Source organism: Rhinopithecus bieti, unplaced genomic scaffold (genome assembly GCF_001698545.2).
Source record: "Rhinopithecus bieti isolate Rb0 unplaced genomic scaffold, ASM169854v2 scaffold_20307, whole genome shotgun sequence".
Lineage (NCBI taxonomy): Eukaryota > Metazoa > Chordata > Mammalia > Primates > Cercopithecidae > Rhinopithecus > Rhinopithecus bieti.
Genome location: NW_016809865.1, coordinates 253,044 through 280,402, shown reverse-complemented (window position 1 = coordinate 280,402; position 27,359 = coordinate 253,044). Strand labels below are relative to the sequence as shown.

The window sequence follows — 27,359 nt, the reverse complement described above, 5'->3', positions numbered from 1 at the left end:
AAGGATTGAGAGTCAGGAGATATGGATTGTGGTTTTAAGCTCTGCTGACAGTTAACCTGTAGGTAATCTTGGGCAAGTAATGGAATTTCTCTTTGTCCCAGTTATCTCATTTGAAAAATAAGTGGATTGAAATTTTTTCAATCTGAAAATCTGTGATTTTGAACTAGAAATAGCAGTACATTGTATTTAAGAAGTAAGCTTTATTTCATTTGTAGAGCTTAATTTTCTAAAACACAGAAAAGTAGAAATCACGTAGGTTACAAAATTATATAAATGCTTTTCATAGTGCCATTCTTTGGTGGTAAATTCATTTCTTGTTGCAAAGATGATTTGAGACACTAACTATGTTGTAAAATGCCCCCAAATTACCATGATTTCCATCATAGTTTAAGCACTAGTTTTCATTATTGGTGGTCTCAAATTCAGAGATGAATAGGAACCGTGGATAGGATTTATTTATGTATGTATCTTAGGTATACATTTATTTAGTGTGTGCTGATTAATGTGAAAGTTAAGGTATAAAACCTAGAGACAACTTTCAGGGGAAAAAAAAAAAAGATACCATATTAAATGCTTTAGAATTAGGGATTCCCATTCTACATTGAAGATAGCATAGTTCTTTCAACACTTGATTATTATAATTTTGGGGGGTTGGGGGAACATGTAATAAAGTAAATGTGTGTAGTAGAGTTACTATTTCCTTTTTTAGTAGAGTATCAATGAAATAGAAGCTTTGCATGGTAGTCTCTAAAACAGCTTTAATCTCTCAAGGTTGTTATAGTGATGAATAAAATATGTTAGGTGTGAAGGGTTACATGATGAATAAAATGTTAGGTGTGAATATGTTGCTGAGAGGCTGAAGGAGCATTCTTCATTCTTTCTTACAAGTAGAATTATTCTATTGATACTTATACCATTTTTTAAAATTTGAAGCATTTACAAACATTTTTAATTGCAGTACTTACTGTATGGTTAATATTCTTCATTGTAAAGCGGTGTGAACGTAAAGCGGGAGCTGGAGTGTGCCTTTCACAAACTATAATGGTTTTTATTTGTTGTGAGGCAGAATCTTATTGAGAGAGTCTGTTTTCCATTCGGTAAAATGGGCTAATAATAGCTTCTACTTTGTGTGATCTGTGAGTAATAACTGGCATGAATCAAGTACTATGTAAGGGTTTGGGTTTGCTATTATCAGAACTTTAGTAGTGCTATTATCAGAACTTTAGTAGTGTTCCACTTAGAGCTTTATAATATTTTAAAAGAAGAGCATTTATATTTTTATTTCAGAAACAAGTATGTATGTACTTTCTAAACATAGAATCTGCAGTATAAAAAGACTGCATTAAAACTTCAGAAGAGTCCGGGTGTGGTGGCTCATACCTGTAATCCCAGTACTTTGGGAGGCCACAAGTTGGAGAACAGCCTGGACAAAATGGAAAACCCCATCTCTACAAAAACTAAAAAAATATTAGCCAGTAGTAGTGACACATGCCTGTAATCCCAATTACCTGAAAGGCTGAGGTGAGAGGATCGCCTGAGCCCAGGGAGGTTGAAGCTGCAGTAAGCTCTGTCCCATGCCACTGCCCTCCAGCCTGGGCGACACAGTGATACCCTGTCTCAAGAAAAGAAAAAAAAAAAACAAAAAACTTCGGAAGATACTATTAATATAATTACTTTATAGACTTAAGGATAAAACAGGCCTAAAAAATAAAGGAAAAATGTTTAGTTAATACCAAAAATAAATCATGGTTAAGGCATTGTGGATAGACCTCTGGAAAAATATTGCTACTAATTTCTACTATGACTTGTTTTTATGGAACACTGAACATTAAGAAATAATTTAGGTGGTTAATGTAATCCTGAATTGATTAGAGAATATGCAAAGCTTTTTCTCTTTGGGTAATCATCAAATGACATTTAGCAATATATGAAGAAAACTTGGTTATTGCATCTGCCTCCTATACAGTTATTTGTGATATTTACAACCATCACAACAGTTTATATTCTTTTTGGAAACTGTCGGAGAAGAGATGTCTTGACTTCTATTTTGTCAATCTGTTTATATATATTTTAAACAGAATTTAAAAAAGACTTTGGCTTTAGGTTAAATAAATCCTAATCAATTTCAGTTTTTTAGTTGATTTAGAATTTCTTTGTAAGTTAGTTTTTGGTTTTCTTTTTTTTTCATAATCTGGAAACATGGATGAATAATAAGAAAATAATAATAACAGTCTAATGCAGCTTCTACTAAAGTTAAAACCAATTGACAGTCATTCTTCCCTTTCTCAAATTTTGTGGGTATTTACCATGTCACTACAGAATTGTAACAAAATCGTATCTTGTACAACTACTCCGAATAAGTAATACTAAACAGATTAGTTTCATTCTTACTAGTAGTTTCCTTGTATAAATTTCAGAATTCGTAGAAAAATATCTGTAATACTAAGCTTTAGTTGGCAGAGAATACCAAACATACTTATTTAAAATAACTTTCTATTTTAGTGCACTTTTACTTAGAAAAAAATTTTTAACAGCTAATTTTAGGATATTTAAGTTGCTTTTGTGGTTATATCTAAAAGTGGCAAAGGCTGTTACAGGAATCAAATTTAAAGTTTGCGAAAGACATTTTAAATGTGAACATTCTCAGTTTCTATTATTTTGTTTTTGAGAAGCTATGTCGATGAAATTATGAGGAAATTGTGAGTGTTAATAAATTACTTTGCAATAAATAATGTTATTGGACCTATGGAATATAGAGGAGTGTAAGTATTTTATAACAAATTGGTGAAAATGATAACATGTTTTTTCTTAATGGAATTTGATAAAGCAGGGTACTGAAAAATCACAAACTTGTTATCGTATTGAATAGTGATGAATATAAGTTGAGAAGTTATTACAGAGAAGACAATCATCAGTTGTGAGACAGGTCCTCCTTTAGTTATTTACCTTACACACTCAAAAACAGCCATATTTGAGCTTAGGCATCACAGGTAAGAAAAGGATGGTTGAATGAGAAGCTTTTGATGAGAAAATTTAGGTGGCAACATAGTCAAATGCAACTTCTGCTTGTGTTAAACCTAAATTGTAAGGAGAATGAGATGTGTGGTATAGGTAACTCCTAGGTTATCCATGGCAGTACAGATGGGTATAGCAGGTTTTTTTGCAGCAGAGACACAGGAAGAATTCATGTACAGCAGGCTTTCCTTATCTGCAGGTGTCACGTCTGTGAATTCAACTGTAGATCAAAATAGTTTAGAAAACAAAATACAAAAAATTTTAAAAATACGGTGTAACAATTATTTATATGACATTTACATTGTATTAGGTATTATAAGTAATCTAGAGATGATTTAAAGTGTGCAGGAGGAGTGTATGTATAGGTTATATGAAAACACTGTGCCATTTTATATGAGGAATTGAGCATCCTGGATTTTGATTTTGGTGTGGGGGTTTCCTGGAACCATTCCCCCATGAATATTGGAGGATGACTGTGTTCTGGACTGCAGCTGTCCTGTGGTGGTCATATGTCATGGTCTATTTGGTTTCTGTCATGAATAGAAAAAGACATGTAACTTGTCATGGCAAAAGAATTATAGTATAATGCAAGAAATATGTATCTCGTGTTTGACTCTGGTTTAGTTTTTGGGTGTAGAGACACTACATTCTAGGCAACTTAGTGAAACATCCGTTGTCTGAAACAACTTTGCTGTCATTGCATAAGAATTATGTTATTTTGAGTACTGTGCTTGAAACTGAAACATTAAAAATGAAACTGATCTTTCAAGATTATTTACATTAGCGTTAGTATAAGCAGTTAAAGGATTTTTCATCTTTAAATTAATACACAGTAACTTTTCAGCAGATTCCTAGATTTGAATTTAATGTTTTGCTAGTAATGTTTTAAAGGGAATTTTAAAAGTACGCAAAGTAGCGCATATGACAACTTAAAAATCAAAACTTGAAAATTTGTTATTTTAAGCAATTAAATGTTGTCATTTTGTTGTGTTTTAAATTCTTTTTTATGAAGCATCCCTGCTTTGGTTTATGGAAACCTCAATTCTGAATCGAGTCTCTTTTTTTTTTTTTAAGCAAGATTTGATTGGTTTATGATGAATAAAATTTGGAAGAGTAGTATTGCATTTTCTTTGTTTTTATTTTAGTATTGCATTTTCTTTAAATGACAAATTTATATTGGTAATTGTATTGATAATGTAATCTGAATTATTATCTAAATGAATTCTTAACAGTTGACTAAATTCTGAATATGACACATTCTTTGAAGCTTGTTTATTCACAATTATTAACTTGAACAAATAGACCACCAAGATTAATTTTGACACTTAATAAGGTTCTATATTTTATTATAATTACAAAGAAATAATAGGCATCTAAGGGGCCTTCTGAGAATAGTTACCCAGCTTAGAGGACTTAACTTGAACTGACTTATATGGGTTCTGTTAAGTTTTTAATCAAATCTGTGTGTCAGTGGGGAGAAAACTAAAGTTCTAATAAGGAAGCTGTAACATGATAAAAATAACAGTAAACTTGGAATCAGGAGACCTGGGTTTGATTACTGTTTCTTCTGTTCTCCAAATGTGTGCCCTCAGACAAACTGCTGCCTTGAACTTCAGTTTTCTTTATGTATGAAATAGGGAGAATACTTAAGCTTATGTGCTTATGAAGATAAATAAATTTTAGAACACTCAGCACAAAGTAAGTACTTTGTTTTCTGTGGAGAAGCTATTACAGTTAACAAATCAGAAAATGCATTCTTGCTTTAAAGATTATAATTTAACTCACACTGTTAGTAACAGATATTGTAATTATAAATGGATTGTTAGAAAAAGCGATTTTAATACCGGCCTAAACGAATCTCTCACATAGGTCACTAACATTAATTAATACCTTATTATATGTTTTTATATAATAAATAATATATTTATACAATATATTGTATTTCTATAATTTTGTTTATATGCTACAATAGTATACAAATAACTGTATTCCAATAAACTCGCCTTTTAGAACTCAAAAACATAATAGCCGAAGTGTAACTGGCCTTTTATATCTGACAAAACTGTGAGAGAATAGATGTGAGAAGATCTGAAAAGTGACTTTTAGAACCAATTAGATGTTTAGAACCTAAAGATGAAGTGAAAGCCTAGTTAGACAGATGATACTGGTGCCAAACAGCAGGGTCTTATTTTCATAATAATTATATGCTACAGGAGAGAAAGGCACTTCTAGGTCTTCACAGCTAAATCAAATAATTGGAATGAATATATTGATCTAACATCACTTTGAAAAGGTTGTTAAAAAGATGCTCAAATTTTTTTCCTATTTAGGTTTACAAAGATTTTGTTTAACATGAAAAGTCATTATGTAGATGTAATATGTAACATAGAATGTAATTAAAGTAACAGCCAACTTTTAGGTACAGTATTAACTACTTTATATGGTTTAATTTAGTAATTTATGACTACTTTCCAGGGTGGTGACTATTGTGATACCAGTCATACAGATGAGGACACTGAGGCTTAGAAAGAGTAAATGTTTTTCTCATCCTCAGCCTTAGCAACTTTAAACCCAGGCTGTGTGACTTGAGATTTCTTGGGGTTTTGTTGTTGTTGTTGTTGTTGTTGTTGTTGTTTTTGAGACAGAGTCTTGCTCTGTCACTCACACTGGAGTGCAGTGGCGTGATCTCAGCTCACTGCAACCTCTGTCTCCAGGATTCAAACAATTTTCCTGCTTCAGCCTCCCAAGTATCTGGGACTACAGGCATGTGCCACCATGTCTGGCTAATTTTTGTATTTTTGGTAGAGGGTTTCACCATGCTGGCAGGGCTGCTCTTGAACTCCTGACCTCAAGTGATCCACCTGCCTCAGCCTCCCAAAGTGCTGGGATTACAGGCATGAGCTACCATGACCGGTAAGATTTCGTATTTTAAATTACTGACCATTTCTTTACAAACTGAGTAGAGTTCTTAGTGGCAGTATGTCTGATAGAATGCAGCGGCTTCTAGATCCGTTATATTTTCTTCCCACTAATGACACTTGCCTTTTAACAATACCTTTCACTGAGATAATGGCAATTTTTTTTGGCTGGGAAGGATGGCTGTTTATATGAAGTAGCATACTATCAGAAAATGTTGGTTTAGCCAAAAATATAGGATGATAAACCTCTCAAATAGCTCAGTTTCTTTTCTTGTTTCTTCCATACTATAATTCACATTCTCAGAAGATGACCCTTTTGTTAAAATTGCAATGGATAATTTTAGAAATATTTTATATATGTGATCTGAAAAATGGATGATACAGATTTATAACTTGGGCCAAGATGGACAAGGAATGAGCAGAGTTGCTGCTGTTTCACAGAATTCTTTTGTTCTTGCTGATGGAGACATTGCTAGAACCATGAATCATTCTTTCGATCAGGGAGTGGTAAACTAATGGCTGCTGTGGGTAAATTGTGCAGGAGATCTGTTTTTGGAAGGCCATCAAGCTAAGCATGGTTATTGCGTTTTTAAAGAATTGTTTAAAAAAAATAAGAACATGCAATGGAGGTACTATGTTATTCTTAAAGCCTCAAATATTTACCATATGATGGTTACAAATGTTCGCTGACTTCTACTCTAAATAATATAACATATTTTACCAAAAGGATACTTTTGGCTAATTCAGATTTTAACCATGAAAAAGGATTAAAATGGATGGACGGTTAACCAAAGATTGTTGTTCCCATAGCAAGCAACTCAATTGAGAATGGAGGTGGAAGGGACATAAGTTTGAAAAAGCTCTGAGTAGTCGCCTGGTTTAGACAGTAGAAGTGTGAATCTCGATGGAATGGCATCAGGATTTGCATCCATAAGGCCCATTCTTGCATCTTATTAGAGGAGAGAAAATGTTTTGTTCATCAAAAAGGGATGAGAGCTAGGCATGGTGGCTTATACCTGTAATCCTAGCTACTTGAGAGGCTGAGGCAGGAGGGTCACTTGAAGCCAGAAGTTCCAGACCAGTCTGGGCAACACAGAGAGACGCTGTCTCTAAAAAAATAAAATAAAAATTAGAAGTGATATAACGCACCTGTAGTCTCAGCTGCTCTGGAGACTGAGGTGGGAGGATTGTTTGAACCCAGGAATTTGAGGCTGCAGTAAGCTGTGACTGTGCCACTGTCCCCTAGCCTTGGTGACAGAGCGAGACCCCCCCCCCGCTCCCTTAAAAGCAAATGAAAACAAAATGGGGTGGATGAGTTTAAAAGTTTTGAGCACTACTGATACATGGGCATTCTTGGGGAATTTTAAAATAGTAATAATAAATTTGTTATTAACTCTTTAATCTGTTTTTACTTTCTAATTTTAAATTAAGGGTATAGCAGCATAATCTTATAAATATTTTAGTTTTATCTTCTACTTTTACCGTTAGAATTTTTTAAAGTGTTCCCTTTTACCTATAGAAATTTATGCTTTTATGTTAGTTTCCTTATTAGTGAAAGTGAACCGTGAAATGTTTCTCTTTTTCTGGTTCACTTTAATGTCTGTGTTGAAAACTATTCAAAATGTCTGATGTATGACTTGCTTATATCTTGCACATTGATATATACACATATTTGAGGTAATAGGTCATTTGTGTGATAGTATGAATTGTAGAGTCCAGAGTTAGATTGCTATGGTTTGACTCTCATCTGCTCACTGTGTGTGAACTTGGGAAGGTTGCAATATCTTTTTAAATAAATTCTATAATTTTTTTATAGAATGGGAATAATGATAGTATATACCTCTCAGAGTTGTGAGTAGTTCCATGTAAAACTTACACACTTACCATAGGGCCTGGCATTCAGTGTGCAGCCAATACGTGTTAGCTATATTAGTATTATTTATCACATTGACTTTATAATCTGGTCATACTTTTTATGTGTTGAATGTTGAGAATTTGAAAGCACCTAGGGTCACAGAAAGTAACTCGTATATCTGAATTTGGGATTCTTGAGGGGTTATTTTTCCCCTGAAATAATATGGTGTGATAGATTGCTGAGAAACCACATACAATATAGATAAGAGATTTTATTATATTATTTTAAATGTCTCTTTTAATTATTTACCAGTGAAATAAAAGCTAATTTAAATTAAAAGCTTAAGTTTATATTAAAGATATGGGGTTCTTACTAGAAAATTGAAAATCACATATGTATATCTGTAAATAATGTATTAATATTTATGAATAGGAATGTGATTAATATGTTTGTAAAGAAGGTAATAGAAAAGATTGTTTTATTTTAAAAAATACTTTTGTTTATTCTGTGTGTTTGTGTGTGTGTGTGTGAGAGAGAGAGACAGATAGTTGAGAGCAAAAAAGATTCATGGCCCCTGCTCTTTTGTATTTAATGGTGAAATAGAAAAACATTAAATTATACTTTTAAATGTATAATCACAAGCTGATATATGAGTTAATAAAGGAAAGTCACAGGAAGTGTGCAACCAAGAAAACAGACTTAGATTGTGTAGAGTATAGAAAAACAAAGGAAGTTACATTACAGGGAACATCTGAGACACGTAGAAGAGTTGTCTGGGCAAGGAAGTGTGGGGAAATGCAGAGTGTATGCTATATGATAAAGTCTGACAGGAGAGAGAGATTGTGCGTAAATAACCTGAAAGAAGGCCATGTGGTTGAAATGTGAAAACTGAGAGTTGGGGAAAGGGACTGGGAATGTGCCAGGTGAAGCTAGAAAGTTAAGAAGTGACCATACATGCATTTCTGGACTGGTAGACCAAGTTAAGGATTTGGATCTTTATCCAAAGAGTAAGGAAAGCCTCAGAAGTGTTTTAAATAGGGGTGACTTGATCCGATATGTATTTTGGAAAGAACATTCTAGTTGCAGTATAGAGAATAGATTTGAATGGGGTGTGAATGCATTTGGGAAAGGTAGGCGTTTATTGCAAAGATTATTTGAGCTTGGACTATTATGGAGATACAGGTAGATGGATTTAAAAATAGGAAGGAAAAATTAAGTTGAACTTGGTGACTGTTTGGATATTGGGAATATGATGGGAAGGAGGAAGGAATGGACTGTGTAAAAAATGCAGCTCCTTGGTTTCTGTCTTCTAAGGTTGGATAAATGGGGTTGACATCCACCAAGGTAGGGAACACTTTAGTGGGGAATGTTTTCATGAGGGTCCATCAATTCAGTTTTGCATATGTTGAGTGTCAGATGCTTTGGGGCTCTAGAGAGCTGTTTTAAGAAACTTTGATATGCAAGTCTGTGCTATAAATAGAAGTTTGGAAGTCATTGTTACAACAGTTGTCCAAGGAGAGAGTATATAGTGAGAAGAAAAGAGGATCTGGAACTGGACTCGTACCCAGGATCTTAAGGAACTTCACTATTTAATGGCTATATAGAGGAGGATAAACCTACAAGAAAAATGAGAAGGAATGGTTGGAGAGGAAGAAAGCAAGCCAAGGAGTGTCACAAAAGTTAAGAGAAGATAGTTTGCAAATGAGGAAGTGTTCAACACTTAGGTGAAATATTATGGGACATTAAATAAGATACAGATTTTAAAATGCTTATTGGAGTTATTGATAATTGAAGGTGAACTTTTGAGCTATTTTTTGTAAATTCATGAGTGTGGGAGCTAGTATGGAGTAGGTTGAGGAGAGGATGGGATATGAAATGAGGTGGGCTATGGACCATTATTTTAAAAACATGTTTCCGGAGAGGAAGAGAATGGGAAAGGGGTAGCCAGGATATTTGGGTGGGGAGGTGTTGGATAATAGCAGTTAGGCAGGGTTTTTGTTTTTTCCTAAAGTGAATGCAAAATGAGCATGTTTACATGTAGGTGTAGATGGGAAGGAGTTGGTTGAGAGGAAGTTAGTGTACATACTAGAATGTGGAGGTCTAATTTATAGTGTAGGATTTCCGTGCAGTCAGAGAAGTTAGGATTCAAAGCATAGGTAGAGGGACTGGATCTTAAATGTTAAGAGGGACAATTGTGTTACTAAGAGACAGAATTGGTACAGGTGTAGCTAAGTTTACAGGTTTGATAGGGAAGAAACAGAAAGTTTCAGCTTTAAAAAAGGTTCTCCTGTAAAGTAGGTTAGGTCATCTGCTGAGAAAATGAGGGGTGGGGAAGAGGACTCTTGGGAAAGAGAGGATAATAGCATTGTTTGTTAGTCTGTTTCCACTGTTCTTTCCAGAGACCCTTTCATGGTGGTACCTCAGGGACTGCTAAGAGGAAGCAAGTAGAGAGTCAAGCATTGACATATGTGTTCCCTGATGCCACTTAAGTAAGAATACTTTCTGAGTACCTTTAATCTGTTTTGTCTGAAATTTTGTTTGAAGACATGTTCTATGGCTTTCTTTAAAAAGTGTTTTAAAACTATTAGAATAGCTATTAGATAATTGCAATTAGATAATAGCTATTATCTAATAGCTGTGGCCCATGCCTGTAATCCCAGCACTTGGGAGGCCTGGGGGGCGCAAATTACTTGAGGTCAGGAGTTTGAGACCAGCCTGGTCAACGTGGCGAAACACCGTCTTTACTAAAAATACAAAAATTAGCCAGGTTAGGTGGTGGGCGCCTGTAATTCCAGCTACTTGGGAGGCTGAGGCAGGAAAATCACTTGAACCTGGGAGGCGGAGGTTGCAGTGAGCTGAGATCCCACCATTGCACTCCATCCTGGGCGACAAAGGGCGACTCTGTCTCAAACAAACAAACAAACAAAAAACAATAACCCCAAAACTATTAGAATAAAGAATTATACCATGTAAAGAAATTTTACTGCATCTATTTTTATGTGCTGGGATAGGCGCTAACAAAATGTTTTGAGGTTTTTGAGAATGGGGAAGTCAGTAGTTTCTGCATATTCTTAAATCTTCGTTTATCCAACTAGAACTTTATTAAGCACTTAACTGTAAGTACTGCATTAGGTATTGGGTAGACAGAGGTAAAGATGGCCTAATCTCTCCTTATGCAGGACACAGACAAGTAAGCTGGCAATTTTACTATAGTGCATGAGTCTTATGAACCCCCCAAACAGGGCAGATAATTGTAGGGCTTCTATATTTTTGGGGTGAAGAAGATCATAACTCTCATTAGATTCTTAAAAGTCTAAGTATCAAAATATATTAAAAACAATTAATGTGGTAAGTACCACACAGTGAAGGGACATTTGAGGAGTATAATGTGCTGTGGACACAAAGTGTCCAAAAAGGGGCACAGGTGGTGAAAATAGGTCATGGAAGGCAGTGAGTGAGACATAGACTGAGACATGAAGGAGAATGAGGTGTAGAGGTGAGCAGGTAAGACAAGATTGCCAGCAGAGGGATCAGCTTGTGTAAAGTCTCAAAAGCCAGAGAAAGCACAAGGAATTTACGAATTGGAAATATCTCTTCTAACTTAAAAATGAAAGTTGATTTTGAAAAATTCAAACATTCTAAATCACTGAAGAAAGCTTGAGTCAGAGTGGATTCATAATTTATTGACAGATAGAATATTACAGTAAGGATGTTCAGTTTCGCAACCTGAAAATATATTTTGCCAGAGGATACTAAAACAGGATCATCACACATTTGAAGTTAATAAGGAATGAACTTCTTTCTTCTTTAAAGTTTTTAAAAGGAATTTTGATCAATTAAGTCACATTAAAATAATCATTTGCAATCTTAGAACTGGAAGCAACCTTACAAGTATTCTAGACTTCTAAATTTTATTTTAAATAAATTATTTTGGGGATGATTAAATATGATTTTAAAACGCATTTTGGTAAGTTTTCTTCTAAATGCTTTTTTATTTAGCTAATCATACTAGTGTTTCCTAAACTATGTTCTGGATGAATATGATAGATATTATTAGGGAAAAAAGGGATTCTGTAGCTAAGTGAGTTTGGGAAATTATCTCAGGATTTCTCAGAGACTTCAATGTCTGTGCTTTTTGACTGTAAAACAAGGAGGTAGTATGTATAATTCATATGATACATACTCTATTAGAACTCCTTTTTCCAAAAATACTCATTTTACTGACTTATCACCTACTGTATGCCAAACTCTGCTGTTTTAAATAATCTTACCAAAGTGTGGCAGTATGGCTCCATGTTATCTTTGTGAAAGAAGGAGTGTATTTTGGTAAAGAGCAAGGTAGGTTTCTCCTATTGGCTTCAGTTTAGATGGATGAGTATTAGCTACCTTTAAAAACATATCGTTCATGGATTTCTGCAGTTAGAGTATAGCAGATATTGCAAGATGGAATGAAATGATTTAAATCTCACCTCCCCCCACATCAGTCTTATCTAAAGGAATTCATGTTAAAGTTGCCATTACTTGGTAAACTTGAGGAACAGTTTTCAAATTTCTTGGTCTTAGGACCCCTTTATGCTTACTAAAATGTATTGAAGTTCCTTTATTTGTGTAGGTTATAATCTATTGGTATTTACCACATTAGAAACATAGCATATAACATATTAGAGACCTATTAAATAATACTAGTAAACTAATTTCATGTTAATATAAGTAACATTTTATAATAATTATTCCCAAACAAAGCCAATCTGTGAGGAGCATGGCATTGTTTTACATTTCTGTCAATCTTTAATATCTGGCTTGATAGAAGAGACATTTTCTTATCTGCTTCTGCATTCAGTCTGTTAAGACATCACATGTTATGTGTCCTGTGGAAACCTCCACCATGCATTCATGAGAAAAGTGAAAACAACTAATGTAATATTATTCATAAGTTTTATCTGAGGGACCTCCAGGGGTGCCCAAAACATACTTTGAGAACAGCTGAACGAGATACTACTGTGGACATTTTTTTTTTTAACTTGATAGCTAATTATAAAGTAATATAGTATTTTTTCCAATATAATTTTATTTAGATCATGAATATTGTTTATATACTGAAAGACTAATAAAATATTAGCATTTCATATCATGGTTTCAAATTAAGNTTATCTAAAGGAATTCATGTTAAAGTTGCCATTACTTGGTAAACTTGAGGAACAGTTTTCAAATTTCTTGGTCTTAGGACCCCTTTATGCTTACTAAAATGTATTGAAGTTCCTTTATTTGTGTAGGTTATAATCTATTGGTATTTACCACATTAGAAACATAGCATATAACATATTAGAGACCTATTAAATAATACTAGTAAACTAATTTCATGTTAATATAAGTAACATTTTTATAATAATTATTCCCAAACAAAGCCAATCTGTGAGGAGCATGGCATTGTTTTACATTTCTGTCAATCTTTAATATCTGGCTTGATAGAAGAGACATTTTCTTATCTGCTTCTGCATTCAGTCTGTTAAGACATCACATGTTATGTGTCCTGTGGAAACCTCCACCATGCATTCATGAGAAAAAGTGAAAAACAACTAATGTAATATTATTCATAAGTTTTATCTGAGGGACCTCCAGGGGTGCCCAAAACATACTTTGAGAACAGCTGAACGAGATACTACTGTGGACATTTTTTTTTTTAACTTGATAGCTAATTATAAAGTAATATAGTATTTTTTCCAATATAATTTTATTTAGATCATGAATATTGTTTATATACTGAAAGACTAATAAAAATATTAGCATTTCATATCATGGTTTCAAATTAAGTAGTATTTTGAAGTTGTTCCAAAAGTGCTCACACTTTTTATGGTGGGTAGCTTTATTTTATGGTTGAAAGGTATTTAAAGCAGCAGTTGGAATTTTGTCTTTCTCTCTGTAAGGTTTTTGGTAAATTATGAAATTCAGCATAGATGTTAAGTGTTCTTAAATTTTTTAATAACCAACTATCAGTTGTTTTTAATTCTTAATTATTCTGGAGATTTGCTTTACATCAAATATGTAAAACATTTTATACTTGGATGAATTTTTTTATTGTTGCTCAAAGATTTTGAAAATTAAAATGATAAACTGAAACATACTATATTTGTCTTTTACATAATAGGTGAAGTATTACAGACACTTAGCACCTGATCACTTGCTGCAAATATGTCATCGACTAGGACCTCTTCTTGAACAAGAAATTCCTCAAAGTGTTCCTGGAGTACAAACTTTATTAGGAGCTGGAAGACAGTCTTTACTACGCACAAATAAAAGTATGAAAATTTTCTCATAGGATTCAGACATTCTTTATCTCACTTTCGTTTTTGTGTTCTTTGTATGCATAAAAATACGTGTGTTTAATAGGCTGCAAGCATGTTGTATGGAAAGGATCTGCTCTGGCTGCGTTGCACTGTGGAAGACCACCTGAGTCACCAGTTAATTATGGTAGCCCACCCAGCATTGGTGAGTTGTTTGAGTTCACTGCTAGTAAATAGCCTCTTGGTAAAGAGCTTTTGAAAATAAAAAGGTTTTTTGGTTACTGTGGTATTAGAGAATTTAAGAAAAAAATAGATTTTTTTTCTTATTAGTAGTTTTAATAGTGAAAAAGTCATGTATAATTAGGGATTGTGCACATTGCACCTTATGTAGGCCAGTTAGCCTCATTGGTATTTTATTTTTACAAAAGTTCCATATGAAGGTATATATTATTAGGTCGAGTTAGTAGAATCAGTATATAATTCAGATTAGTTATTATGGTAGGAGACAAAAGTAGTTATCTTTTTAAAAGCACAGTACTATTTTTTTTTGGCTAAAGTTTCAAAGAGGGAGTACTGATGTAAATATGTCTTCTTGAGATGCCTCCTAGGTTCATCCCTTTCCCATCTGCTACTACCAGGCCCTTGCCTTACCTGGATTAATACAGCATCATCCAAACTAATCTTGCCTGGGGGGTCATCTGTCTCTCCCTTCCAGTATAGTGTGTAACACTGTAATAGTAACCTTATTCAGGTCTACCTTTGTTGGGTCACTCTTCTGCTCAAGATAGTATAAAAAGGTCAAGATACTTTAATAGTGTTGTACTTTCTCTAAGTGTATTCCTAATTTTCAGAGACCTTCACATTTCAATCATAGCTTCTTTTCCACTCTCATGTTCCTACCTAGCCAGGAATGTTATTCTTTTTTCTTCCACCTGCTCAAATCTTACTTCATTCTTTCTTTTCTGGATACTTATTATACAGATAGTAAGTTTTATATGACTTTGGTTTTTCATTTATATATGTATGTGTATCTCTTTTCTATTATTTTACTTTTCTGTTTCCTTTTCTTTTTTTTTTTTTTTTTTTTTTTTTTTTTTTTTTTTTTTTTTTTTTTTTTTTTTTTTTTTGAGGAGTCTCGCTCTCTCGCCCAGGCTGGAGTGCAGTGGCGTGATCTCGGCTCACTGCAAGCTTCGCCTCCCGGGTTCTCGCCGTTCTCCCGCCTCAGCCTCCGAGTAGCTGGGACTACAGGCACCCGCCACCTCGCCCGGCTAGTTTTTTGTATTTTTAGTAGAGACGGGATTTCACCGTGTTAGCCAGGAGGGTCTCGATCTCCTGACCTTGTAATCCACCCACCTCGGCCTCCCAAAGTGCTGGGATTACAGGCTTGAGCCACCGCGCCCGGCCCCTTTTATTTCTTTTAAAAATATAAAAGGGGCTTTTAAAAATACAATATGACTATCTTTGTGTTTTATCTAGAACATTTAGTTATTTACATATAATCATTGATGTACTTGGGTTTAAATCTACTATCTAACTTGCTGCTTTGAAGGCAATTCCTTTTTCTCTAATTGCTTTTAAGATTTTTTCTCTTTCTGATTTTCTGCAGTTTGAGTATGATATGTCTTGACGTTAATTTTTTAAAAATTTGTCTTGTTTAGATTCTGGAAATATCTTTTATTGACATTGAAAAATTATCAATCATTATCTTTTACAGTAACCTCTCTGTTCCATTCTCTCTCCTTTCCTATGGGACTTANTTTTTTTTTTTTTTTTTTTGAGGAGTCTCGCTCTCTCGCCCAGGCTGGAGTGCAGTGGCGTGATCTCGGCTCACTGCAAGCTTCGCCTCCCGGGTTCTCGCCGTTCTCCCGCCTCAGCCTCCGAGTAGCTGGGACTACAGGCACCCGCCACCTCGCCCGGCTAGTTTTTTGTATTTTTAGTAGAGACGGGATTTCACCGTGTTAGCCAGGAGGGTCTCGATCTCCTGACCTTGTAATCCACCCACCTCGGCCTCCCAAAGTGCTGGGATTACAGGCTTGAGCCACCGCGCCCGGCCCCTTTTATTTCTTTTAAAATATAAAAGGGGCTTTTAAAATACAATATGACTATCTTTGTGTTTTATCTAGAACATTTAGTTATTTACATATAATCATTGATGTACTTGGGTTTAAATCTACTATCTAACTTGCTGCTTTGAAGGCAATTCCTTTTCTCTAATTGCTTTTAAGATTTTTTCTCTTTCTGATTTTCTGCAGTTTGAGTATGATATGTCTTGACGTTAATTTTTTAAAATTTGTCTTGTTTAGATTCTGGAAATATCTTTTATTGACATTGAAAATTATCAATCATTATCTTTTACAGTAACCTCTCTGTTCCATTCTCTCTCCTTTCCTATGGGACTTAAACACTTTATCTGCTTTGTTATCCTTTCTTCTATGTTTTACATGTTTTTGACTCTCTGACGTATTCTGGATTGCTTCCTCTAACTTACTTTTCAGAGATAACCTATGTGGTATCTGCATGGTGGGTAATCATCTATTGTTTTTTAAAAACAAAAGATTGTCCTGTTTAAATAATTTTAATATATAATCTTGTTATAATGAACAAACATTAACAAAAGATTTTGAGAGACGAGGGTATATTTGTACTTAGAAAATTATTCTAAGGTGGTATAATAGGTTTCCTGAAAGAAGGGAAAAATAAAATATTATAGGAGTTTTCCCATTTAGGAAAAGTTTATTCTGTCTTTAAAAAACTATAGATCCATATAATAAGGAGAACATGTTATGCTTGTTCTTTCTATAGATTGTCAGATCTGTGGTAGGTAATGAAAGTGTAAGAGTGATTGATGGTAAATAACATTTGCTCGGTGTGTAATTCCTATATGCCAGAGACTGTTCTAAGAATTTTCTATTTATTTACTCTTTTAAAACCTTAAATGTTCTATAGGTAGGAACTGTTATGCTTATTTTACAGAGGAGACTGAAGCATGGAAAGATTTTGGTAACTTGACCAAGTTCACACATGCAGTGAGAAGTGAAGCCAGGATTCAACCCAGACTGTTTGACTCCATTATGCTATGCTTTATTCCCAGTAAACTAAATTTATTAATAATAATGCTTAACTACTCAAGAAAATTGGTGTTAGTCATTTTTTGGAAAAGGGTACCAAATATTTATAGAAGTCAAATAAAATATTTTAGGTCACATTATTGAAGGTCAGATTAGTAAATACTGCTGCTAGGGAGAGAGGAATATTTGTCTTCCCTTATTCACAGGAGATACATTCTGAGATGCGTAGTGGATGCCGGAAACAACAGATGGTACAGAACCCTATATATACGTATGGCAAAAATACCTTGGGTTTTGCATCCAAACATAGAAATGTAATTGATTCATTTAGGTAACAGAATTAATTGCCAAGCAGGTAATTGATGTACCTTTCTGAAAGACTATTTTATTTTAGGGTTTAAGATAAATTTTTTTCTCTCTCTTCTGTTGTGATTTTCAGGAAAATCTTTGCTTTATGGTAAGAAACACCTGTAATGAATTGCCCATTTTGCCTACTTTAAAAAAGCGTATTTACATATATTTTTTGAAAGCACTACAGAGAAGCTAGACTGATGAAAATGATTCAACTTGCTTAGTCATAGTTTAGTGTCTGTGTTTTGCTAGAGTTCACCATGGTATATATTTTGTTTTATTGTCGCTATAAAGTTATGAACAGGATGGTGATGGGAAGAAAGAATTCATCAGTCTTCTTGCCAGAATAGTTGTCTGCATAGTAGTACAATATATTATTTCAAGCTGTTACAGTATGGTTCAGAAGGTTTAAAAAAATACATACGAATGTTTGTAGTACTGACTTATTTCTTCTCTTGTTGAGTCTTTGCCATTTTCTCTCTGGCTACCTTTAAAAGTTTTCTTTGCTCTTTCCTTGGTCAGTGTGGTATTACCAAGTATCAGTGGAGGTAAGAAAAAATTCTTGACATTTTAGCTTTTCTTAAGATACGTATATAGATTTAAACGTTTAATATAGATCCCAAATATTGAAATTTTGACACATTTGGGGTAGTAGTTGTTTTTCTTTAAATAAACTTTTAATTTTGGAGTAAGAAATTATTTACTGAGAAGTTACACAGATGGTTTAAAGAGCTCCTGTATACCCCTCATGCAGTTTCCCCAAATGTTATACTTTTGCATTACCTGGTCTGTTCCTCAGAACAACTAAACCAACGGTGCACTCCTGTTAACTATATAGCAGACTTTATTCATATCTCACTAAGTTTTCACACTAATCACATTTTCTTATTCCAGGATCCAGTCCAGGATACCATACTGGACATAGGGTTTGTTAATTTTTTATTGGACTTCTTACTGTAGTTCAGAGGATAATGTTAGGTTAAGCTGATAGCAAAATTGGATTTTCTTAGATATTTCAAACCGTGTGGAAACTATTGGACCTCTTGAATATCTCACATTCATCTCAAACTTAAAAACACCTAAAATGTAATTTTTGATGCTCTCTGAACCTTGTTATTCCAAGCCAGAAGCCTGGAGATAATTTTATTTTAGATTTACTGTTCATTTCTTATGTCTATTTAATAAATAATACCTGTTTCTTCTACTTTTTCTTGAACCTGTTCTCCATTATCATTGCCACAACCACATTTCAGGCCTTGGTACTTCTTGCCTGGAGTCCTACATTATTCATTCACTCGCTAAATAAATATTGTATATCCCTAATTGTATCTGGCACTGGGCTAGGGTCTGGAGTTGCAGATAAGCAAGAACAAGGCCTTTGCTGTCTCAGAACTTAAGCGCTACTTGAGCCCCTGCCCCTAGTCTATTCCTGTATCCCAGGAGTCAGGTTCTAAGGAGGGTTTCTTAACCTTGGCACTGTTGAGACATTTTGGGCCAGATAATTCCTGGGTGTAGGCAGCTTTCCTATGCATTGTTGGATGTTTATTAGCATCCCTGGCCTCTGCTTGCTAATTGCCAGTATCATCCCCACTACTGCCTTGTCACAATTTAACAAGTCTCCGGACGTTGCCAGATATCTCCTGGGCAAAAATTATCACTGCTCTAAACTTTTTGAAATGCACATATCGTCGTGTCATGCCTCCTCCTTTCCCCCATTGAGAGTGACTGAATGATAGTATCAGCCATTTTAATGTGACACTATCACACAAGACTGACCTTTTCACACTTTTCCTGCCGTGTCCTCACCTGCACTTTGTGCTCTAGCTTAGTACAACTCTTTGGCAGTTCTTAGAATCAGCCATGTTGGTTTTCATTCTTTTGTCTCCTCACATGTTTTATTTCTCTCTGGAATGCCCTTCTGTTTTCTGTACATTCTGCAAATATCTGTTTATTCTTTAAAACTCGGATGTTAAACTGGGCAGAATTAAGTGGTTTTACTTATTTCTACTATTGATTTTATCACATGATTATGGCTGTTTACCTTTGTTTCCTCTAATATACTTTAGGTCCTGGAGGACAGACATTATGTTTTATCGCTCTTTAGAGACCCAACTCTTCAGCATTAGTAAATATTAAATGAAAAGTAGTAGGTAGTTGATGAAATTGATACAGTGGGATGGGACAAGAAAAGTTCAAAGGTGGGTAAGGCATTACAAAAATGGAATGAAGATTGGTAGAAAGAAGAGAAACTTGATCCCAGAATGATAAGAGAAGATAAAATCACCAAACCAGAAACTGATTTTTAAGAAATTAAGGTTTATGAGTAGACTGGGTTATCAGTTCATTACACTTGGAATGTAAAATACATACCTGTACAATTTGAGAACCCACTTGAACTTGCCTCAGTATTTTCTTACCCTGTTTTATTTTATTATGTGCTTATAATTCCCAACTACTTTGAACCTTTTCAAAGGTTCATTTATCTTTTTCTAATATGTCTTTGATGTAAGTTGTGAAAATTGAACTAGAACTCAGTCTCAGCAAGAGACCCAAAGTGGTCCGCTGCCTTCCAGTGCTCTAGAACCTCCTTTAATACTGTTTACAAAAGCAAAGACAAAAGATCCCACTGATCTGTTATTATTACTAGCTTGTGATTCTTTTATTGCGGTAGAGAGATGTGAGTGTGTACTTGGCATAGCAGCATTTACTTCCGAAGGTATTAGCGGATCTTTGGTATTGTCCTTTCTCTTACCTCCATACCCACATTATGCCTGTTTTAAGATATAGTTTATTCTATATTTGCTTATACTTCAGTAATAAATGTGCATGGGTAAGGGGAGATAGGAAAGAAGAGACCTAAATACATTAAAGAGATTTTTAAGGTTAAATTTGGAAATTGTTTTAATACATGTTTATCTTGTGAAAAAGATTGTAATACATTAAATTAAAGCAGTTTTTGCTGATGCTTTGTTTGCATTTTTCTTACATTTGACATGTTAGCAAAGTAAACTTCTTACCTCTAGGTCTTTCATTTGTCATCTTTTTTTGGTGTTTTGCCTAGGTATTTCCATTATTTTATTTTACTTGTTTGTGGAGGGTTCCTATTAAGTTCTGCAGTTTTGGGTGAGGATAAGGAGTTTTGAGAATCCTGATTCTTAGACATATTTGAGTGTAAGGAAAAAGCTTTGCCTTGAAAAATAGCTTTACTACCCAGACATCCAATTAATGCTAAGAAGCCTTTGCATTAAAAAAAAAAAAAAGTCTTAAATCTTGTCTACATTTACAATTTGTGATTCTCTGAGAAAACTAGTTTGAATAAAGATAGCAAAGAGTCACTTAAAGCTAGATGCAAATCTTTGTAGAGAAGATTCTTCTTTCTCACCTTGTGCTGTATTTTGCCATATTTCCAATATTGTGTTTGAATTACTCTGTAGCTGGTAATTTCATAAATTTATTCAATCGAGGTTTTTTTTTTTCTTAGACTCTTAGGTTTATATTTTTCCTCATATTTCTTACATAATTATTACAATGATTTTTATATTACAAATATGTGAGATTACATAATTTTAATATATAAGTTAATAGTTACATATAATTCAGCAAATTATAGGATATAATATGTGGGGTTTTTTTCCTGTTCATTTATCTTTTTCTAATATGTTGTATTCAGTGTTTTTTCTTTCCATTTTCTTACTCAATCCATACTTTATTCCTACTTAGATATCTACTCATCACTTATTTAAATATGTTTATTTTAACCTATTGTTTCTCAGTAACCATTTTATTTTAGAGCTCATTTTCTTATATTTTTCTAGTCATAATTTTAGTCTTATAAAGGTTTTATGCTTTTTTTTGTTCAACGATCGTTGACTCAGTTATATTCTTTTTTGTCTTGGTCTTTGTTTTTTAGTGTTTTCCCTGAATGATCTTCATATTTCTGTTTGACACAGTTTTTGTTGTTTTATTAACTATTTTCTCCCTAGCCCCCTCCCTTGCCTTTCTATTTCCTCCCTTTTTTTGCCTCTTAAAACAGATTAGCTGTGAGAGACTTTCAAGGTGTATTGGCTTTTTTTTTTTTTAGGGAAATAATGTTCCTTATGCGAAAGTATCAAATGTATAAAATATATATATATATTTTTTCTTCTGCTTAAATTTCTTTTCAAATTAATGGTTGACAAATAAAGGGGGCGGAACTTTGAAGAAATGAAACTCCCTTAGGTGAGTTTAAATTGTTGCTTTTGTAGCTAGTTGTGTTTTAATTTCTTCTGTAACTAATAGGATAACATTTGGTTTTAGGTTATAGATGTGATGAGGGATATCCCCTCCACTTTGTGTAAAACATCTGGCAAGCAATTCCAGTTGTAATTAGGAATCACTAGCCATTTTCCCTTTTAGTTTGTATCACCTATTTTTCCAGAGTGATTATTGGGTTTGATTTTGTTAAATATTCATATCTGTGTAGGTGAAGCAAATTATGATATTATTTTCTCATAAGGTCATGACTGTTTTGAATTTCTTCAGGGATCCTTTGAAGTTACATATTTCAGTGTTTTCCCAGACATCTTTTGGACCTGGGAAGTCCATGATCAGATCGGGCTGAATAGGTATTTTTATAAACAAAGGAATAATTTGTTCGGCTCCATTAGGAAGCCTCAGGGGGAAAATTGGTCTCCAACAAAAGTCTTTTAAAAGTAAACAAAACTGTTCAGTTAAATTAACTTTTATGACACATGAAGATTTGATTATTTAGGGACAGTCCATATCGATGTTAGTATAAAATACCTTTGAGTTTGCAAAACATTTTGTCTCGTCTGTTTTGTATAGCAACTCTTTAAGATAACCCTACATTTTTAATTTAATTTAATTTAATTTTTTTGGGGATTGAGTCTCGCTCTGTTGCCCAAGCTGAAGTGCAGTGGTGCAATCTCGGCCTACTCCAACCTCCTCCTCCCAGGTTCAAGCCATTCTCCTGCCTCAACCTCTCAAGTAGCTGGGACTGCAGGCATGCACCAGCACACCTGGCTAATTTTTGTATTTTTAATAGAGACAATGTTTCACCATGTTGGCTAGGCTGATCTCGAACTCCTGACCTCAAGTAATCCACCTACCTTGGTCTCTCAAAGTACTGGGATTACAGGTGTGAGCCACCATACTCAGCTGATCCTACTTTATTAATGACGAAACTGAAGCTTAGAAGAGCAGTAACCAATGACATTATATCTCTGTTTTTGTGTGTGTATGTATGCATGTACCTCAGACCTTATGCTTTTAACTTTATGTCACATTTATATAGCACCTTTTTGCCTTCTCTGTGAAATTATGTGTTAATGTGTCAGCTCTGTCCATTTGTTGATTTGGGAATAGCAGTTGTTTGAATTTTGCCTCAGTATTTGAACTCTAGACACAATGAAATGTGGTGTGTTCTTTCAATTTTTATGTAGTGTCAGATAGATACTTATGAGATAAGGTATTTAATTCTTTGAGAAAGTGTTGATAATTTTGGTGTCAAGATGATTAATTTTTTTCTAAAATGAAATTCTGTTTTCAGAGCCCTTTGATTTCTTTTACAAAGTTAGCTTTTGCTTTTAGTTATATCCTTTCCAATTCATTCTCATTGTGGTCAAGAGAAAACTACAATGAATTATCCCAAAATAAATCTTACTATGTGTGTTACTGCACTCTTCTCCCTCAAAACTTCAACTCATAATTGCTGGAATTTAGTCCAAAATACCTAACATAGCTTAGAAAGCATTCTATATAGTCCACCCCCCTACCTTCTCGTCTCTTCTCTTGACACTTGCCCTTTCTGTGCTCTGTGTGCAAGTCAATCCTGACTTCTTTATGTTGCTTGAATGCTGTGCTTTTTCCAGCCTCAGACTATTGCATATGCTGTTTCCTCAACCTGGAATATGCTCCGCTCCCATCAGCATTCTGTGGCTGTTCATTTTTCAGGTCTTAATTTAAATGTCAGTTTTTCAGAGAAGTTTTCCCAGACTCCCAGATATCCACCCCCCACCCCCAATGTGATTAGAACCCTTTGCTATAGATTTCAAGATTTCCCTATACCTTCTATTTGATAACACTTAACATTGTTGTAAGTCCTTATTTCATGTCTTTCTTCCTTGCTAGACTGCAATCTCCATGAGGGTAAGTACTATGTCTTTTCTTTTTCCCTCTTATATCCTCTAGCCCATATTTGGCTCATATAGGTGCTCTATAAATGTTTGTTGACTCAAAATTGAGTGATTAAAATGTTTGACATTAAAAAGACCCACCTAACTTAAAAAATGTTTATTTAAAAGAAAAATTGTTATTAAAATAACTATAAACATTTAAAAATATTTAAAACCGAAAACATTAGGTCATTGTGTGTTTTCTACTTGAAGTAGCATCAGACTGGTTTCCAGGAAGTAAAATAGGAAGAAGATTAAATACTATTCCTAATTATCATATCTACCCTTTTTATTAGTGCTCTTTATGTCGTTGGTTCATGAAAGTTTTTGCTGAACTCTTGGAATCATCTTTTCATTTTCTGTATTTTATTTTAGTTTAGTATTTGGGTTTTCCTTTTCAGACATTATTCATCTTTATGGTATCTGCTAAATTTTAAAAACATAATATGTTTCAAACAGGAGGTGCAGCTAAACACCAAAATTGAATATCTAGAGATCTGGAAAGTAGCTGCTGTGCATACTGATTATTTTAGTTATAGTATTAAAGCAAAGAGAGAAGCTCTCGTGGGTGCTATGTTGCTCAGGTGACTATTTCCCCTTACTCTTCTATTCCCAGTTACCTGCCCTCCTTTTTTTGTAGACAAAAAGGTGACTACAGAATTACCTTTTTATGTTGCAGCCCGGTTCTTTGTACTTGAACTGAAGTTGGAACTGTCATGCATTATAGTTACTATTATGGTGATTTATTTGTCCTGTTTCGATGTTGGTTGGTTGCTACTTGCTGGTACAGTATGATGTAGAGATCAAATGGTCCTGTAGAAGTAAACCGACGTGTATTGAATAATTTCCCAGAATTATCTCTGGCCCTCGATTTATGAGTATTTGGTTGTCATTACTTCCTTGATACCTGTGATAGTAACGGGTCTTTCCGTTGTGACTCTATAGTGAATTAAACATTCCTCCTTATACGGTTCCCTCCTAAATAAAATTGAACCTAAACTATCTTTGACATGTTTTTCTTTTAGTTTAAAAATTCAATGGAAAAGATTACACAAATAAAACTTACAAACGAAATTGATGGCCTGCTTCGTAATATTATCTCACAACTTGCAAATCAAAACTGATGTGAATTCTTCCTTTATAGCATACCGTTTTTTCAGTCCATTTTCAAATACGCAATTGTCATTCTCTGTAGTATAATATGCATTCATATACTGTAATATGCTTAGGCATTAGTGTTTCTTTTTTATGATTAAATAAATTTAAATTCCTCGCATCTTTATCTCTAGGTTTATTTTTGTCAGTCTTTGAATTTAAGCTAATCTCTTTAGATATTTTAGCGTTTTCATATTGCTTTTTTGAATTCCTTGAGGTAGATTGAGTTACAAAAAATTAGAATGAACATATGTTCAATGGTGAAAGTTTAGAAAACAGAACAGCTCAAAAATTAATCAGTCTCACTCCTTATCTGCTATACATACTTTGGCATGTTTTCTTTCAGTCTTTCTTTTCTAACATTGATCTACATAGGCAGCATGTAATAGTTAAGGGTATAGTCTTTGGCACCAGACTGCCTGAGTTTAAACCTGGACTCCACCTCTAGTAAATTACATTTTATCCTTTAGTTTCCTTATTGGTAAGGAATATCTGCTTATTGGGGATAATAGAAGTACCCACCTCAAAGGATTGGTGAGGATTAAATGAGAATATATGTAAAATACTTTGAATAGTGCCTGGCATGTAGTAAAACACTCAGTAAATACTAGCTGTTATTCTCTAAACTTGCTACACAAGAGTGTTCTGTAGCCTTTTTCCTCTCCTCGTTGTGTACTGTATTGTGACATTTATACCCACATCATTAATTGCAGCAGATAAGACTTTTTTTATCATCAGATTCTTGAAGTCCTAGTAAAAACCTCTCATAACTCTAAACATTTGTTGCTTTCCTCTTCCTTTGTAGCCATTTTCTCAAGTGTTTGATGCCTGGCTTTAGCATAACTTCTGTTAGAAAATTATGATTAGCAATTTTTTTGTAACCCTCACTCATTTCCTTTTCATTAGAACATTTTCATAGATCTCTAAAATGAATAACATTTCAAGTAATTTTATGCCTTATTACTTTATGCCACACAATGCATTTATCTGATAGAAATTCTGAAATCACCAACACCATATATAAACAACTATTTGGACTTTTAATGGACTGATGAACTTGGAAGGTCACTTTTACAGACATTGCTCTCTGATGTCCAGTCATGAATATAGCATTATTTTCTTGGAAAATCTAATTATCTTCTGAAATTGGAGATGGCGTGTATGGGTAAATCAGTTTGGAATTTGTTTTCATGTACTCTTAAGTTTTTATCAGCATTTTTATAGTTCACTCAAGTTTTGTGTCAGAGTTCCAAACTCTTGTTTTACAGTGATAGTTATTAATTGTGTATGTTGCAAGCCAAAACCTTTATTAATACAGGTTGTGGAGATTAAAATGAAACCTAGTACTGATTATTTAGAATTTACTCTCTTTTATTAATTTAGGAATCATTTCTGTAGTTGTTAATTAGAAATTTTAATTACTTTTGCATTTTATTTACAGAAAACCTGGGAGCTTTCCTTCCAAGTGTTTTCTTTAATTAGAATCACAGTATAAAACTAGTCAAGACCAGCCATGGTGGCTTATGCCTGTAATGCCAATACTTTGGAAAGTTAAGGCGGGCAGATCACTTGAGGCTGGGAGTTCGAGACCGGCCTGACCAACATGGCAAAACCCCGTCTCTACTAAAAATACAAAAAACACTAGGCATAGTGGTACACATCTGTGCACCCAGCTACTCAGGAGGCTAAGGCATGAGAATTGCTTGAACCCAGGAGGTGGAGGCTGCAGAGATTGCACTGGTGTACTCCAGCCTGTGTGACAGAGTCAGACTCTGTCTCAAAAAAAAAAAAAAAAAAAAAAAAACTAGTCAAAAAAGGGTAAAACATGAATTAAGTAAAATTAATGAAAACCTTCTCTTAAAATACTGATGCTTCTTGTCTGAGTACCCCCCGATTCTGCTTCAGAAAAGGCCCAAATTTTACTAAGTTACCTTCCAAGTTACATATTCTTGTGCCTCCTCACTTAATTCTTCTACTGTACAAAAATTGGTTCTCCAGGTTTTAGAATCTACAGCTACATGCTTTTCCTTGCATTTCATTAGGCTGTCAGCAGGGCTCTGCTTTCATGAGTTGGCAGAAGTTGTAAGCACTGTTTTTGTGGTCCTCCATTTCTGATTAGGAGGGAACAGCTTTCCTACACTGGAGTAGGTATTATATAGCATGTTATATTGTTATTAACAGTTAGAAAACAATAATAACAAAAAACACTAACCTTTGTATTTTGTTAATTCATAGTCATTTTCATTTTTTTCCAAGTCATCTTTTTTAACCATGGTTAATTTTGATCTTGGGTAATTTATTGCAGCTTTATCATGTGTGCGTGTTCATTTTACAAAGATCTTTGCAAAAGGAGAAAAAAGCCTAAACATTTTGTAGGGAGCTAATGGTATTTCTGCTATAGTACTTACTTGCAGGGATTTTTTTTTTTTTATCGTGTATTTTTCTAGTGCCCTCAAAATGTAGTTATTAAGGTTATTGCAGATACTCTTTTATGCCAGCTACCTTTTTCTTTATGAACTTGGTTCAAATGATATAGTGAGAGA

General features: G+C 34.1%; 1 protein-coding gene across 1 annotated transcript in view; it reads left to right on the top strand.

The window, feature by feature from the left end:
* Positions 1-27,359, top strand: part of PHIP (PHIP subunit of CUL4-Ring ligase complex) — a 140,615-nt gene that overhangs the window by 10,415 nt on the left and 102,841 nt on the right. Inside the window, 2 exon segments of the mRNA XM_017890728.1 lie at positions 13,934-14,084; positions 14,176-14,274. Coding sequence (XP_017746217.1) covers positions 13,934-14,084; positions 14,176-14,274 — 250 coding nt within the window.